We start from the raw sequence: 18679 nt of genomic DNA, 5'->3' as shown, positions 1-18679 counted from the left end.
AGTATTTTTAATTGACTTACATGTTCTGTGGGAAAAGAAGAATCATAAAAAGTCTTTGCAATTGCATTCCTCTCTTCACTGGGTTCTCCCTTGAGATCTGGATGGATGCTCCAGTTATTCAAAGTGTCAGCAACTCTGTTAATGCTGGTAGTATCTGATTGACAAAGAGGAAATGGCAGCAACTGAATTTTATTCTCTAGGCACTCATTTTAGTGACTGAACTTGTTTCTCTCTGATTCTATGCTTTTGTATTTAAAAAGTAACAATTTCTATTTTCTTTTTACTTTGAATATTTTGTAGGTTTCCTAGACTTTGCTCTTATATTAAGCATTTCATTGCAGAAAACAAAAGATTTTATTATAGTTCCACATTAAAAGCAGTGAAACAGTATAAATATCTTCTTCTAAAACAAAATAACTCATATAAAATGTTGTTCTTACTCTCTTGGTCACTGCATTGTCCACACATGTAAACATTTACATAGTGAACAGTCTACCAATTCAGATTAATGGAAAAAGTCTGAACCAACTAAATGCCACATTTATAAACAATAGTTAAAGAAATTGGCCACAGTAAGAATCCCAACTAAGGGCTGTTTAGAAGGGGTCATAGAGCTTTAATAAATAGATAAAAATGATTTAAAGAAACATGTCAGGCTCAGTTCCTGTAGTTCAAGCAGCTAAGGCACCAGCCACATACACCAGAACTGGTGTGTTCGAATCCAGCCCGGGCCTGCCAAACGATGACAACTACAACCCAAAACTACCTCGGCATGGTGGTGGGCACCTGGAGTCCCAGCTACCTGGGAGGCTGAGGCAAGAAAATCGCTTAAGCCTTAGAAGGTTGCTGTGAGCGGTAATACCACGGCATTGTACCCAGGGCGACAGCTTGAGACTCTGTCTCAAAAAAAAAAAAAAAGAAACATCAACTATAAAGGTTAAAAGATACTGAAGGTATGTTTAAGAGTATTTCACAAGTTGAATTTCTACAGAATTTTAGATTATCTCCCCTTATATCTTATTTATGTCATTAAAATTTGACTTAGAAGAAAAGACCTTTGAGAAATGGTAAATGTTAGACTAGCCCCCAAAGCAGCACTTGACTAACTCAAAATTAATCGAATGTGATGTAATAGATTTTATTATATTCAAACATTACAGTTTAGGAAGTGAGGTTATACTTTTTTTATGTTATTTTTTATTTATTTATTTATTTTTTTTTTTTTTTGGTAGAGACAGAGTCTCACCTTATCGCCCTTGATAGAGTGCCATGGCCTCACACAACTCACAGCAACCTCCAACTCCTGGGCTTAGGCAATTCTCCCGCCTCAGTCTCCCAAGTAGCTGGGACTACAGGCACCTGCCACAACAACCGGCTATTTTTTTGTTGCAGTTTTGGCCGGGGCCGGGTTTGAACCCGCCACCCTCGGTATATGGGTCCGGCGCCCTACCCGCTGAGCCACAGGCGCCACCCATGTTATTTTTTATTTTTCCTTAAATTACTTCCTAGTGGTGCTAGTAAACAAGATAGTTTTTAACCCTCAAATATTCTTTTTAAAATTTTCTTCATTTTCTTTTAAAACAAGCTTGTTAAAAGGACCATACAAAGCTTTGTGACCTGTATTTCCTTAAAGGGTCTAAATGTACATTGTCAAACCCAGCAAAGTTCCCTAAAAATGTAGGAATGTCTTTAACAATCTCAACAACTTTGACTATGAGATTGCTATTAGCGAAGTAAACATACTTTCCTTGTGATCATATATCTTAAACTATTGATTTTTATCTTCAATTTTACATCTATGTGGTACTTATTCAAGATTTTTTTTTTTTTTTGTAGAGACAGAGTCTCACTGTACCGCCCTCGGGTAGAGTGCCGTGGTGTCACATGGCTCACAGCAACCTCCAACTCCTGGGCTTACACGATTCTCCTGCCTCAGCCTCCCGAGCAGCTGGGACTATAGGCGCCCGCCACAACGCCCAGCTATTTTTTTTGTTGTTGCAGTTTGGCCGGGGCGGGTTTGAACCCGCCACCCTCAGCACATGGGGCCGGCGCCCCACTCACTGAGCCACAGGCGCCGCCCATTCAAGATGTTTTTATTTTAAAATATTTTTATGAAAAATTTCAAATAATAGTAGAGTATGAACCTTAATGTACCTATCACCCAAATTCAACATCCATCAATATTAAATCATGTTTTTTATCCATTCCCCTATTTCATTTTTTTAGAGTATTTTAAAGCAGAATTTGGAAATCATGTCATTTCATGTGGAAATTTTAAAGAACAGAACTGCCTCTCTATTCTTTAAAGTAACATTATAAAACTATCAATATAAATATATAATTATTAAGGGATTCAATTTAAAGTTTCAAATATCAGTGATGGGAAATATATTAATGTTATGCTTCAGTATTGGTTATAGAACAGAAGCAAGCTGGATTGGTGGTGCTGGTGAAGAGACAGATAAAAATGGAAAAATTAAGGAGAGGAAAAGAAAATTAGGCAAAGAAAAGGCAACATAAGAGAAACTAAAATGTGGTTCAAAGGGAAGGAAATTTTTAAGGATCTTAGAGTATGGAAAGAAAAGGAATAAACATGCACACTTGGTGGAAGCCTTATCAACTACTGCCTTTGCTCTAGATAGTTTAAAAAAATTAGATTGAGTAGCTGTTCCTAAATGAAAATTAATGCTTGGATCTGTTGTTTTGCTATTCCTTGATAATGACAAATTTAAAAAAATTTCCAAAATGCAACTGTACACATTGATAATCTGGCCTAGACTTAGGTGAAACGAAACTTACTTCTTTTTTCCAATAAATAAAACCTTTCCTACTCTTACATGTACATAGGTATGCAGCACTTTAGGTTTAGGCAAAAAAAACAATTAATATAAACATTTCCATCTTAAACACAATCCATCTGGAGACTTTATCAAGAATAGTAAGTAGAAAAACACATTTTAAGAATTAAAACATTAGGGTGGTGCCTGTGGCTCAAAGGAGTAGGGCACCAGCCCCATATGCCAAAGGTGGAAGGTTCAAACCCAGCCCTGGCCAAAAACTGCAAAAAAAAAGAATTAAAACATATACCATTTTCTTACCTGGTCCAATATCTTTTCTGTTGTCATCCGTATCAACATTTTTACAAAGAGACGTTGAAATTGTGTTTTTGTTTTCTGATGGATTTATTGGTTTCTCCTTCAGCAACAAAGAAATGCTAGACGTTGAAGTGCCCACTATTTGATTTTCAATTTGATTTACTTTTGACCAAGGACCAGGTTCTGAAATATTCATGTATACTGGTGTTTTCTCAGTTTTTTTATCTGAAGTTGAAGGATCAAAGGCTGACCTTCCACTTCTGTTTACTAAATCTCCAGATGGCTTTATATGAAATGAATGCGATTCCGCCAGCTGTCCTTCACTGTACATTTTTTCTGAAACGATGTCATTTAATGACTCTGTTTTCTCTGTCTTGTTTAACAATGTATGCTGTCTTTCATTAGCATTCACAAAAAGGAAGAGGTCGTTTTTTGTGGCTTCAGTTGTCTGATTCTCATCAATCTGTCTCTCTTTATTAGAAAACTGTATTTCTGTGGAAGTTTTTGGGTGAACAGCAGTTTTCACATCTTTGGTTTGTGAAGCATGACTATTCTCATCATTAACCTGAAGATGGGAAATGGTCCCATTATTGTTTTCTAAATATCCTGAACAGTTCTTAAATTGACTGTTTGGCTTATCATCCATATTTTTCCATATAGGTCTTTGGCCAGGGCTTGAATTGAGCTTTACCAATGTAGACATACTGTTAACATTTTTATCTGAATTCTTAAGTATTTTCAAATTATCACTAAATGCAGCAGATGAAAAGGGGTGATCAATTACTGTATTACAGGGAACAGTTAGTTCAGGTTTCTCTGAAGTATCATTACAGACTTGCTGGAACTCTGACGTCTCTTTAAAAGATAATGTGCTGCACTCACTTTTTTTATTTAACACTTGTATTTGTTTTATTTTACACTGCTCATCATCTAACAGAACATTACTTGAATCCTGTAAACTATACTTCTGACACAGGACAGGATTCTTCTTCACATCTAGAGATGAATCTAAATCTGCTTTGGTTTGGTCACTGTTTACCTTCTCAGTAGTGTTTTCTTGAGTCCCCAGAAGTGAATTGAATTGTTTAAAGGATTCATTTTCAGAAACATCTTTATTATGATTTGCATTGTGAACTGTCTCATTTAAAATACTATTAAATGATGTTCTGTTATTTTCAACCTCCTGGTGTATATATGCATGGTGAAGACCTAATTCTAATCCTTCAGTTTTTTCTAGGCATATCTTTTCTGTTTCCCTTGCTGAATCTGCAACTAAAAAAGGATGATTTGGTGTTTTAAATTCCGAAGGTCCCTCATCTTTTTCTGAGCACATCATGTCTTTTATTTCTGCAGTAACCGATTTTCTAATGTCAGCAGCATTCAAGGTTTGTCCTTGACTAATTACTTCTTTATCTCCAAAGAGAGTTTTGATTAGGGAGATTTCACTTTGATTTTTGTTCTGAGATACAGTAGTATCCATTCCATTCTTGAAGTTTTTTTCCAAAACCTGTAAATCTGTCATGATATGGGAATACAGTAAAATTTTATATATATACTAAAGCCTCATTTTAGAAAACATATATGTCACCCATTTTTATAAAAACATATTTATCATTAAATGTTTTATTGGCCAATAATGATACAAGCCTAATGACATCAATTTTACCTAAATCTTTAACAAATATATAGCATACTAAATATTTCACTCTAGCCACATTAAATTTTTATTTCATAACAGGAAAAACTGGCTTTAAAAGGGGGAATTAAATTGAGGTATTACAAAATGGTTTTTTCTCTAGTCCATTACTGCCTTTAGAGCAGATGTACAATTCCATATAATCACATAGCTGATAAAAATTAATTTATGCTAACAGGTTACATTAATTTCTATTACTACTCAGGTCCAGAAACATCTAGAAATTGCTAGCTAGCTTCTTCAAACCTGACAATCATCACTTTTTTATTCACTGCCCTGTTTTTTTTTAAATCTAGAATAATTTTGGGCAAGTGTTTAGAGTAACTACTTAATTAAGACATTAATTTTATTCATATATGTTTTAACAATAGATTTCAAATTTTTAGTACAGTTAAAAGTAATGTAGAATACAAATTTAAGGTCTTTAAAGGCCTTTTTTAGTCCAATCATTCTCTCTACAACATCTCCACCAAGTGGTTGTTCGGCCTAAGTTTGAACACCTTTGATCAGCATCATCTTTAAAAAACTCCTTTTCAAGATTGAAGAATTACTAAATTATCTCAATGGTTAAAGAAAAGTCATTTGAATTAAGAAAAGTACCTTTCATCTGCTCATGAGAAGGCTATTGGGTGACTCAACGAACATTCTCAGCAAAGCAATGAAGGCATAAGGCAGAATGCAAAAAGCCAAAGAAGTGATGATAAGGCAGAAATATAGTCTTCTCAAAAATATTTACTGTAAAGGAATTGCCTGAAGGATGCTTATTTTGTTGACGTATACAAATTAAAGATGTTGCTCCAATTACACTACAAGCTCCTCAAAACAAAGACTGTAATTGATATTCCCCTAAATTCCACAGAAAGCCTGGCACAGCACTTTGGAAGCTTTTATTTTGAAAAAAATTTCAGTATACAAATTAGAAAATATCAATATTATTTTAAAATTACCTTCGATAATGATTTCCTCTACAGATGGGCCTTTTTTCTTTTCCACCTCTTCTCTGAATCTAGTATCTGAACAAAAACTCTCAGAATTTTCTTTCCCTATTTGTTGTTCAGAATATTTCAGTATGATAGGGTTTTCTAATTTTTCAGTTGACATTTCACTGTTCTCATTATTTACTTCTGGAACATTCTAGTATAAAATGGAAAATATTCCTTTAATGTAGAAACAGATTATTAAAAAATATAAAACTTTTGAGCAACATTTGCTTATAAAAGTGGAAAGTTTCAGTTTAACAATTCATTAATTTCTATTTGAATGTCAAATGCTTTTTTAAAGTAGGTTTACTATACTACTTGTCATAACAAGATCAGATCAGCCTTTGTACTCCAACCTGGGTCACAAAGAGCAATCTCATCTCTAAAACAACAATAACAACAAAAACCCTAAAACCCTAAGGGGTAAACAATAACAACAACAAAAACCCTAAAAACCTAAGGTAAACATGGCAAATAATTATTTCAAGCAGCATTTTTCTTTTCTGAGAGACAAGGTTTCACTATGTTGCCCAGACCAAGGTATATTGGCTGTTCATAAGTACGATCATAGTGCCCCAGAGCCTTAAACTCTTGGATTCAGTGATCTTCCTGCCTCAGCCTCTCAAGTAACTGAGATTACAGGTGCCCACCACCTCACCTGGCTAAGCAGTATTTGCATGTATCTTTACTTTTCATTATCACTCAATGAAACAGCAAATCAATTCAGTATTATTTTTTCTCCCTCTATATATTTTTTTTTAATTTTTTTTATTAAATCATAACTGTATACAATGATATGATTATGGGGCATCATACACTCACTTCATAATCCATTTGACACATTTTTATCACAGTGGTTAACATAGCCTTTCCGGCGTTATCTCAGTTACTGTGCCAAAACATTTACATTCTACATTTACCAAGTTTCGCAAATACCCCTATAATATGCACCACAGGTGTGATCCCACCGATTCCCCTCCCTCTACCCACCCCCCCCCTTTCCACACCTCTCTGGGTGTTCAGACGCAACTCTCCCTCTATATATTAAGCCATGTTACATGGGAAGCACTGTGGTACGCTTTGGGATACAATGATGAACAAAATACAGTCCTTGTCCTCAAAAACTCACAGTCAGATATGAAGACGGAAAAGAAATAACACAACCTTAATAAAATGTGGTAAGTGCTCAATAGGGATATATATAGGTTACTATGGGCACATCCCAGAAGAACAGTCCTTTCCCTGCTTTGGGGAGTCAAAGCAGGCTTCTCAGACAAGTGGTATTATAATATGGAGTCATCGATGAGGATAAGGAGGTACTCCAAGGAGAACACATGGTATTTATAGAAGTTTGAGAGCAAGCAAGATCAGAATCTATCCATAGAAAGAAAATTATAGACCAATATCTCTAATGAATATTAATGCAAAAATATTCAATAAAATCCTAGCAAACAGAATCCAACAACACATCAAACAAATTATACATCAAAACCAGGTGGGTTTCATCCCAGGGTCCCAAGGATGGTTCAATGTATGTAAATCCATAAATATAATACATCGCATAAACAAATTAAAAAACAAAGACCATATGATTCTCTCAATTGATGCAGAAAAAGCTTTTATAATATCCAGCATCCTTTCATGATCACAACACTTTAAGAAAATGGGTATAGAAGGACCATTTCTTAAACTGGTAAGAGGCCATCTACAGCAAACCCAAAGCCAATCTCGTATGGAATGGAGTAAAATTGAAATAATTTCCACTCAGATCAGGAACCAGGCAAGGAGGCCCATCGTCTTCATTGCCTTTTAACATTGTAATGGAAGTCTTAGCCATCACAATCAGGCAAGAGAAGGCAATCAAGGGGATCCAAATAGGACCAGAGGAGATCAAACTGTCACTCTCCGCAGATGATATGATTGCATATCTGGAAAACCCCAGGGACTCAACTTCAAAACTCCTAGAAGTGATCAAGGAATACAGCAATGTCTCAGGATACAAAATTAACGGTCACAAATCTCTAGCCTTTATATATACCAACAATAGTCAAGGGGAAAAAACAATCAAGGACTCTATTCCTTTTACAATAGTGCCAAAGAAGATGAAATGTCTGGGAGTGTATCTAACTAACTAGTGAAAGATCTCTATGAAGAGAACTATGAAACTCTGAGAAAAGAAATAGCTGAAGATGTTAACAAATGGAAAAATATACCATGCTCATGGCTGGGAAGAATCAACATTGTTAAAATGTCTATACTACCTAAAGCAATCTACAGATTTAATGTGATCCCTATTAAAGCACCTCTGTCATATTTTAAAGACCTGGAAAAATTAGTACTTTGTTTTATATGGAAACAGAAAAAACCTCGAATTTCCAAGATATTACTCAGAAATAAAAACAAATTGGAAGGAATCATGCTTCCAGACTTTAGACTATACTCTAAATCATAGTAATCAAAACAGCATGGTACTGGCACAAAAATAGACAGAAAGATGTATGGAACAGAATTGAAGACCAAGAGGTGAACCCAGACACTTATCATCATTTGATCTTTGATAAGACTATCAAAAATATAAATGGGGGAAAGATTCCCTATTTAACAAATGGTGTTGGGTAAATTAGCTGGCGACCTGTAGAAGACTGAAACTGGACCCACACCTTTCTCCTCTAACAAAAATTGTCTCTCACTAGTTGAAGGACTTAAGATGTGAAACTATAAAAATTCTTGGAGAGAATGCAGGGGAAACACTTGAAAAAATTGGCCTTGGAGAATACTTTATGAGGACACCCCAGGCAATTGAAGCAACATCAAAAATACATTACTGGGATCTGATCAAATTAAAAAGTTTCTGTACTGCCAAGAACACACTAAGTAAAGCAAACAGACAGCCCTCAGAATGGGAGAGAATTTTTGCAAGTTAAATTTCTGACAAAGGTCTAATAACCAGAATCCACAGAGAACTCAAACTTCTTAAGAAAAAAACAAGTGATCCCATTTCACTGTGGCCAAGAGACATGAATAGAAGCTTCTCTGAAGAAGATAGGCACATGAAAAAATGCTCATCATTTATAATCATCAGAGAAATGCAAACCAAAAGCACTCTGAGATACCATCTAACTCCAGTAAGAGTAGCCCACGTCACAAAATACCAAAACTACAGATGTTGGAGTGGATGTGGAGAAAAGGGAAGACTTCTGCACTGCTGGTGGGAATGCAAGCTAGTACGTTCTTTTTGGAAGGAAGTTTACAGAACACTCAGGGATCTAAATGTAGACCTGCCGTTTGATCCTGCAATTCCTCTTCTAGGTGTATATCCAAAAGACCAAAAGTCATTTGGCAACAAAGATATTTGCACCAGATTGTTCACTGCAGCTCAATTCATAATTGCCAAGTCGTGGAAGAAGCCCAAGTGCCCATCAACCCATGAATGGATTAATAAATTATGGCATATGTATACCATGGAATACTATGCAGCATTAAAAAAAGATGGAGACTTTACCTCTTTTATGTTTCCATGGATGGAGCTGTAAAATATTCTTAGTAAAGTATCTCAAGAATGGGAAAAAAATATCCAATGTACTCAGTACTACTATAAAACCAATTTATAATCACTCACACTTTCACAAGAAAGATGAATCACAACTATAGCCTAGGATGAAGGAGGGAAGGAGAGGCGGATGGGAAGGGAAGGGGGTGGGTGAATAGAGGGAGGGTTAGTAGGGGACCACACCTATGGAGCATAGTGTAAGTACAAGTTGGATCTATCAGGTGTAGAACACAAATGTCTTAACACTGTAATTGGGTAAATGAGGTGAAGGCTATGTTAATTAGTAGGATGTAAACACTCCAATTTGTATAAATAATCAATACATTGAATCCCATAATGGCATAAATGTATTCATGATCTATGTACAAATGACTTAATAAAAAAAAAAAAAGAAAAGAATCTATCCATAGAAACATGAGTGTGACAGTTTAGTTCAAGCTTAGATGCTGGGAGAAGAACCGGATGAAACATGAGTGTGACAGTTTAGTTCAAGCTTAGATGCTGGGAGAAGAACCGGATGGCTTGAGGCTTGAGGTAAGCTGAGCCTAAGTCATTAAGGGTACCTACTACAACATGCTAAGGAATTTCAGCTCTATTAGGAAGACACTGAGAAGTCACTGAAGGGTTTTAAACAAGGAATAAATAACATGATCTTACTGGAAAGACCATTTTGGTTACAGTATAAACAATAATGTTTTCTAAATTTCATTGTCTGAAATCAGCAATAAGAAATATGTTAAGGCTGGACACATTGGCTTATGCCTATAATCCTAACACTCTGGGAGACCGAGGCAGGTGGACTGCTTAAGCTTAGGAATTCAAGACCAGCCTGAACAAGACCCAGTCTCTACTAAAAATAGAAAAACTGAGGCAAGAATATCTCTTGAGCCCAAGAGTTTGAGGTTGCTGTCAACTATGCTGAGGATATGGCACTCTATCCAGGGCAACAAAGTGAGACTGTCTCAAAAAAAAAAAAAAAAAAAAAAAAATAGAAATGTTTTAAAACTCAGTATACCAAACAATACTAACTGATATATTCTAATGTTTTCTATCTTATTTTTTTTTTTTTGAGACAGAGTGTCACTTTGCCACCCTCAGTAGTGTGCCATGGCATCATAGCTAACAGCAACTTCCAACTCTTGGGCTCAAGCGATTCTTTTTTTTTTTTCCCCCCAATTCCCATTTATTTTTGGCTCTTGGGGCAATGTCATCTTTTCAATATGAAAAAAACACAAAATAGAAATCTGAAGTATAGGATAAGACAAAACCAAATGTAAGGCGAAAAAAGGCAACAGCAAAAGGAAGAAATGAGATGTTGCAAAAAACTGAGGGTGTCCTGTCCCCTCTCTGGGGAATGAAATGACCCATTTAGATGGCAATACATACCTTCTCACATAGTCAGGGATATTATGTTTTTGTGGGTAAGAAAACACACGGGGAGGGCATTTCTGGAAGTTTAGGGACCAGAGCTGGTCTCTCTCCCCTCTTGATCCCCTTCTCCTATCAGAGGAAAGGAAGGAATCCAATGTATCAGTGAGGTGAAATGTAAGAGGGGAGGATCCCGTTTGGGTAAAAAATTGCTCCCAAGGACAGAGCTTGTAGGGAGATTGAAAATGAAGATAATACTGTTAATAACCTCCCTTGAAGCTTAGAGATGGAACCTGTAAATACCTGGAAGTTATCACTAAATATTCTGGATTTCCCTCTCCAAAACTATTCTAGATTGGAAAAATACCAACCCCTTCCTTGGAGTTACTTCTACTCTTACTTTTTTTTTTTTTTTTTGAGACAGAGCCTCAAGCTGTTGCCCTGGGTAGAGTGTCGTGGCATCACAGCTCATAGCAACCTCCAACTCCTAGGCTCAAGCGATTCTCTTGCCTCTGCCTCCCAAGTAGCTGGGACTACAGGCACCTGCCACAAAGCCCGGCTATACTCTTACTTTCTACACACCTCCCCCAACTACCTGGGCACAGGAGGATGGTCATCATCTGCATTTTCAGCATTCAGTTGTTTCTAAAATAAATGGCATTTGGATGAGACCCAGCTTCTTAGGGAATTATTTTACAAACAGAAGGAAATATTAACTGGACAGATGGGAGGAATGGGCACCAGAAGAAAATACAGTGTTACCTAGAATGCAGAAATCTAGGTTTCCTGAAGTGGAAGGAGAGAGGAGACATTCAACAAACAAGTATTTATTGAGTGCCTGCGTTGCCAGGCACTGTTCTAGACCTCCCCACCCACCAAAAGAAAAAGATAAGAGCCAGTAAACACGAATTCTGAGGGAGAGGAAAGGGGTAGTTCAGGAAGAAGGTTAAGGGGACTGAGAAGCTTCAGGTGATAGGAGCTGTGCCTTAGGCCTCCTCTTCAGCCTCTTCACCAAAATCCTCCTCCTCTTTTGCAGTGGCATCCTGGTACTGCTGATACTCAGAGACGAGGTCATTCATGTTGCTCTCAGTCTCGGTGAATTCCATCTTGTCCATGCCCTCGCCTGTATACCAGTAGAGGAAGGCCTTCTGACAGAACATGGCAGTGAACTGCTCTGAGATGCGCTTGAAGAGCTCCTGGATAGCTGTGCTGTTGCCAATGAAGGTGACTGCCATCTTGAGGCCACGAAGTGGGATGTTGCAGACAGCTGTCTTGACATTGTTGGGGATCCATTCAACGAAATAACTACTATTCTTGTTCTGCACATTGAGCATCTGCTCATCTACCTCCTTCATGGACATCCATCCATGGAAGACAGCAGCCACGGTGAGGTATTGGCCATGGCGGGGGTCACAGGCAGCCATCATGTTCTTGGCATCAAAGACCTGCTGGGTGAATTCTGGCACAGTGAGAGCCTAATACTGCTGGCTTCCATGGCTGGTGAGAGGGGCAAAGCCAGGCATGAAGAAGTGGAGACGTGGGAAGGGCACCATGTTGACTGCCAGCTCGCAGAGGTAAGCGTTGAGCTGGCCAGGGAAACGGAGGCAGGTGGTGACACCACTCATGGTGGCTGAGACAAGGTGGTTCAGGTCCCCATAAGTTGGTGTGGTCAACTTTAGGGTATGGAAGCAGATGTCGTAAAGGGCCTCATTGTCAATGCAGTAGGTCTCATCAGTGTTCTCTACCAACTGATGGACAGAAAGGGTGGCATTATAGGGCTCAACCACGGTATCAGACACTTTGGGTGAAGGCACCACATTGAAGGTATTCATGATGCGGTCAGGATACTCTTCTCGGATCTTGCTGATAAGGAGTGTGCCCATTCCACAACCTGTGCCCCCACCCAGCGGCTGGGTCAGCTGGAAGCCCTGCAGGCAGTCACAGCTCTCTGCCTCCTTCCGTACCACATCCAGGACTGAATCAAGCAGCTCAGCCCCTTCTGTATAGTGGCCTTTGGCCCAGTTGTTGTCTGCCCCAGACTGACCAAAAACAAAGTTGTCTGGTCTGAAGATTTGGCCAAAAGGACCTGAGCAAACAGAGTCCGTGGTCCCAGGTTCTAGATCCACCAGGATAGTCCGAGGAACGTATTTGCCACCTGTGGCTTCATTGTAGTACACAGAGATTCCGTCTAGCTGCAGATCACTGTCCCCATGGTAGGTACCGGTGGGGTGGATGCCATGTTCATCGGTGATCACCTCCCAGAACTTGGCACCGATTTGGTTGCCACACTGAATGGCCTGAATGTGCACAATTTCCCTCATAGTTAAAATTTATTGTTTTTGCTCGCCTTGAGGTGTTTACGGGGCAGATTTTAAAAAATGTTTTTTCTCTCTGCTGGTCGCAGGCTAAAAGAATGGAACATGCCCCAAAAGCTGGAGCAACAAGGTCTGAATGCACCGACTGGAAGGTTCTGAGAGGAGTCAAGTGATTCTCTTGCTTCAGCATCCTGAGTAGCTGGGACTACAGGCACCCAGCACAATGCCTGTTTGTTCTATCTCCTTTTTAAAAGAATGCTGGTCACAAACCATCAAACACTAATTTCTACGAACCACTGATAGGTTACATCTAGAAGTCTGTAACATGACAGTAGGTAAAAAGATATATCAGGAGAATGCCAAGAGTAGTCCAGGTGTTATGAATAAAAATGTAGAGATGTGAATAGATTCATAACTTATTTATGAACTAATATCAATAGAACTTGGTCAATGATTGGATGTGAAGGCTGAGAGAGAAGATTGACTTCCAGAGTTTAGATTAGGTAACTAGGTGTTGGTGTATGTCATACACTGAGCTAGAAAACAGGAGAAGCAAGTTTGGAAGAAAATATCATGAGTTCAAGTGATCCCATCGCAGGCGGGGCAAGGGCTTGAAGAGAAACTTCTCTAAAGACAGGCGCACGGCCTACAGACATATGAAAAAATGCTCATCATCCTTAATCATCAGAGAAATGCAAATCAAAACTACTCTGAGATATCATCTAACTCCAGTAAGATTAGCCCATATCACAAAATCCCAAGACAAGAGATGTTGGCGTGGATGTGTAGAAAAGAGAACACTTCTACACTGCTGATGGGAATGCAAATTAATACATTCCTTGTGGAAAGATGTTTGGAGAACACTTAGAGATCTAAAAATAGACCTGACATTCAATCCTATAATTCCTCTACTAGGTATATACCCAGAAGACCAAAAATCACATCATAACACAGATATTTGTACCAGAATGTTTATTGCAGCCCAATTCATAATTGCTAAGTCATGGAAAAAGATCAAGTGCCCATCAATCCACAAATGGATTCATAAATTGTGGTATATGTACACCATGGAATATTATGCAGCCTTAAAGAAAGATGGAGACTTTACATCTTTCATGTTTACATGGATGGAGCTGGAACATATTCTTCTTAATAAAGTATCTCAAGAATGGAAGAAAAAGTATCCAATATACTCAGCCCTACTATGAAACTAATTTATGGCTTTCATATGAAAGCTATAACCCAGTTATAACCTAAGCTTATGGGGAAGAGGGAGAGGGAGGGGAGGGAGGGAGGAGGATGGGCAGAGGGAAGGTGATTGGTGGGATTACACCTACGGTGCATCTTACAAGGGTACATGTGAAACTTAGTTAATGTAGAATATAAATGTCTTAACACAATAACTAAGAAAATGCCAGGAAGGCTATGTTAACCAGTGTGATGAAAATATGTTAAATGGTCTATAAAACCAGTGTATGGTGCCCCATGATCGCATTAAAGCACACAGCTATGATTTAATAATAATAAAAAAAGTCAAAAAAAAAAAAAAGAAAGAAAAGAAAATATCATGAGTTCAGTTTGAACCTGCTGAGTTTGAAGACTTAGAAATACAGTAAAACCTCTAAAGTTGACCATTTCCCTATATTGACCACTTCCTTAGGTTGACCTAATTTTCACAGACTGGACATTCGTCACATGTACTCAATGAAAGTTCCTTATGTTAACCATGTCTATATGTTGACCAGTTTCTTATGGTCCCTTGAGTGGTTAACTTACAGGGGTTTTACTGTACATTAAAGTTGTGATGTCCCCCTAAAAAAACCATGATTATATTCACATAGCAGTGGGTAGGAAGGAGGAGGGAAAGGAGAAAGGGAAGGAGGGTGAGGGAATCAGTAAGTTCTCAACTAATGTAAACAATGTAAGAGTATACAGCACACCCCCTGAGGGAAGGGTTCAACTATAACTTTATCTTAGAAATGCAAAAAATGTAACCTAATCATTTGTGCCCTCATAATAATCTGAAATAAAAATTAAAAATCTGATTCTAATGTACAATTAGATGTATGAATGTATGTAGATGTATAAATATGGCCTTAAGAGAAAATGTGCCTGTAAATATAGATTTGAAAATTATTGGCAGGGGCAGCGCCTGTGGCTCAGTGAGTAGGGCACCAGCCCCATATGCTGAGGGTGGCGGGTTCAAACCCAGCCCCGGCCAAACTGCAACAACAACAACAAAAAAAACATAGCCGGGCGTTGTGGCAGGCGGCTGTAGTCCCAGCTGCTCAGGAGGCTGAGGCAAGAGAATCGCGGAAGCCCAAGAGTTAGAGGTTGCTGTGAGCCGTGTGACGCCACGGCACTCTACCCGAGGGCAGTACAGTGAGACTCTGTCTCTACTAAAAAAAAAAAAAAAGAAAGAAAATCATTGGCAGATACATGACAATTAGAGGTGTACAAGTTGCTGCTTACATTTTGAGAAGAAAAGAGGACAAAACATAAAACATTGATGAAAATATCCAAGGGAGAAGCAAAGCAAGAGAAGATTATAAAGGAGATTGAGAAAAATAGTTCGGTTTAATTGCAAATGGGAATATAGAAACTAAAATTCACAAAAGAAATAACTGACAAACATATAAAAAGTGTTTAATAAAATTAAAATGTAACCTAAAACTGGTAAAACAAAGTATTAAGAGAGTTTTAGGAGAGGCACTCTTACACATGGTTAGCTAGACTATAAATTGGTACAATCTTCTAGAAAGGAATCTGGCAGTGATGTGGCAAAAATTATAAAGGAGCAAGCTCTTTGACCCTGCAATACCATTTATGGAAATTATCCTAAAGAAATAGTCACAAAAGTACACAAAGATATTTATACAAGAATGTGTAATAGGTGGGTAGATAAATTAATTGTGGCACATCCCATTCACACAATGGAAACTGTGATATAGATCTATTTTTATGGACTTAGAAAGACATCCACTATTTAATAAGTTTTTTTAAAAAAGCCAGACCTCGAAAACATAAACAGAATTATCATAGGACCCAGCAATTCTATTCTTAGGTATATACCCCAAAGAATTAAAAACCAGGACTCCAACAGATGCTAATGCTCATAGCAGCATTATTCTCAATAGCCAAAAGGTGCTAAAACAACCCATGTCAATCAACAGATGAAAGGATAAACAAAACGTGGTATATTCATACAATGGGATACTATTCCACCATAAAAATGGAGTTCTGATGCATGCTATAAATGAACCTTAAAAACATTATGCTAATTGAAATTAGCCAGAAACAAAAGGACAAATACTGTAAGATTCCACTTATATAAAATATACAGAATAATCAAAGTCATAGAAGCAGAAAGTAGAGTAGAAGTGACAAAGAGCTAGGGAGCAGGAGTAATGGGGAATTACTGTTAATGGTTCCCAAGCTTCTGTCTGAAGTGATGAAAAAGTTTTAAAGTAGATAGTAGTGAGGGTTGCAAAACACTGCAAATGTAATTGATGCCACTGAATTGTAATTTTAAGTGTAATCACTTTAAAATGGCTAATTTTGTTGTATATATTTATAACAAAATCTATATTTCACATATAAACTTTTATATATTTTATAATTTCTTTTTTTTTTTTTGAGAGTCTCACTTTGATGCCCTTGTTAGAGTGCCATGGCATCATAGCTCACAGCAACCTCAAAGTCTTGGGCTTAAGTGATTCTCTTGCCTCAGCCTCCCAAGTAGCTGGGACTACAGGCACCATCACTATCCCCAGCTATTGTCAGAGACAGGGTCTCCCTCTTGCTCAGGCTGGTCTTGAACCTGTGAACTCAGGGTAATCCATCTGCCTCAGCCTCCCAGAGTGCTAGGATTACAGGCGTAAGCCACCACGCCCAGCCTATATTTTATAATTTCTCTTATAATTATCAAATTTAAAACTATAAAACATTTAAGTATCAGCTTATTTTAATTTTCTTAAAAGTGCACATATATAAATGTGTATGTGTGTTTGTCTCTATATGAACATGTGTACACAAAAATTCTTGAAAGTTCATTTAGCAACATTTTAGCAATCATTAATTCGAGGTGGTGAAATTATGAATGATTTTCACTTTTTTCTTTTAAAGTTTCTATATTGTCTGTATTTCTTAAAACGAAAATATATGACTTGGCTTGGTACCTGTAGCTCAGCGAGTAGGGCACCAGCCACATACACTGGAGCTGGCAGGTTCGAACCCAGCCCAGGCCTGCCAAACAATAATGACAACTACAACTAAAAAAAGCCAGGCATTTTGGCGGGCACCTGTAGTCCCAGCTACTGGGGAGGCTGAGACAAGAGACCCGCTTAAGCCCAAAGAGTTTGAGGTTGCTATGAGCTGTGATACCACAGCACTCTACCAAGGGCAACACAGTGAGACTCTATCTCAAAAATAAAGAAAAAAGAAAAAATATATGACTTATGATCTAATAATAAAAATTATTTTCAGTTTGAAAGTGAATGAGTGTTGAAAGATTTAAGAATGCAAATCTATATTCATTTCTATAAACAATCAGATAGTTATATGAATTACTTGCCATTTATCACTCTCACGCTGTTATATTTATGAATATTAAACCAATAAGAAAATATCCCCTGCATATACTATTGCAGTGTTCTCCAAGCTGGTCTCTGTGTCTTTAGTTCTGTCCCATTCTGGCCTATCACATCATCACCAAAATGGTATTTCAGAAAGGTAAATATGATCACTTTACTTCTCTGCTTTAAAAGCCCCAAACTGACAGTCAAGAATTTTAACTTCTATAAATGGACTATTTACCTTCTTTAGTCTACCTTCTGCCTATCTTTTCAACTTCTTCTGCTACTTACTACATCACCAGTATCCTATACTGCAAATATTTTAAAGTATTCCTAGTTGCCATATTCAATAATGATATTTCAAATTTCTGATTGTGATGTTATCCCATCTATTTGAAATATCATGTCTGTCTGGAAAATTATTACTTACTATTGAAAACTCAGCTAAAAAGTCTCTGTGTGCCAGCACTAAGCAATCCCTCCTCACCTAAGTAGAATTGATCTCTCCTTCCTTTGTGCTACTGACCTTCTCTAGATGTGCTATTTAAGTACTTTTCACCCTACACTACAGTTGCTTTTTAACCTGTTCTACTAGACTGGAAGTTCCTAGGAACACCATATTTGTCTCTTTCATAGTATTCTCAGTCTTCATAATATATGACACATAGACAATATTCAATGAATGTTCATTGGATAAATACATAGGTAAAATAATGAATTAAATGAATAAGTTAACAAGCACAAAAACTAAGAATACCTAATAAAAATATGTATACTATAAAAATTAAAATATTTGCTTTAAAAAGGACTAATTACAAAGGTCTTTAAGATAGCACACGTCACTAGATTATTTACCACATGATTTATTTATTTATTTATTTATTTATTTTGAGACAGAGCCTCAAGTTGTCACACTGGGTAGAGTGCCATGGCATCACAGCTCATAGCAACCTCCAACTCCTGGGCTTAAGCTGGGACTACAGGCACCCGCCACAACACCCTGCTATTTTTTGGTTGCAGCCATCATTGTTTGGCGGGCCCGGGCTGCATTTGAACCCGCCAGCTCAGGTGTATGTGGCTGGCACCTTAGCCGCTTGAGCC

At 37.6% G+C, this 18679-nt stretch overlaps 1 protein-coding gene and 1 pseudogene across 2 annotated transcripts in view; both read right to left on the bottom strand.

Annotated features, from left to right (window-relative positions):
* The window catches only part of CCDC73 (coiled-coil domain containing 73), a 133572-nt gene that overhangs the window by 5584 nt on the left and 109309 nt on the right, over nt 1–18679 (bottom strand). The window contains exons 14-16 of the mRNA XM_053562930.1: nt 5739–5925; nt 3099–4610; nt 21–154 (exon numbers count right to left, since the gene is read on the bottom strand). Of these exons, the coding sequence (XP_053418905.1) occupies nt 21–154; nt 3099–4610; nt 5739–5925 (1833 nt within the window). The remainder of the gene's footprint in view (nt 1–20; nt 155–3098; nt 4611–5738; nt 5926–18679) is intronic.
* Nucleotides 11676–14232, bottom strand: LOC128566015 (tubulin beta chain-like; annotated as a pseudogene). Its single transcript, XR_008374366.1, has one exon. The product of XR_008374366.1 is annotated as a tubulin beta chain-like (transcript).

Source organism: Nycticebus coucang, chromosome 14 (assembly GCF_027406575.1).
Source record: "Nycticebus coucang isolate mNycCou1 chromosome 14, mNycCou1.pri, whole genome shotgun sequence".
Classification (NCBI taxonomy): Eukaryota; Metazoa; Chordata; class Mammalia; order Primates; family Lorisidae; genus Nycticebus; species Nycticebus coucang.
This window is presented reverse-complemented; position numbering and strand designations above follow the sequence as displayed.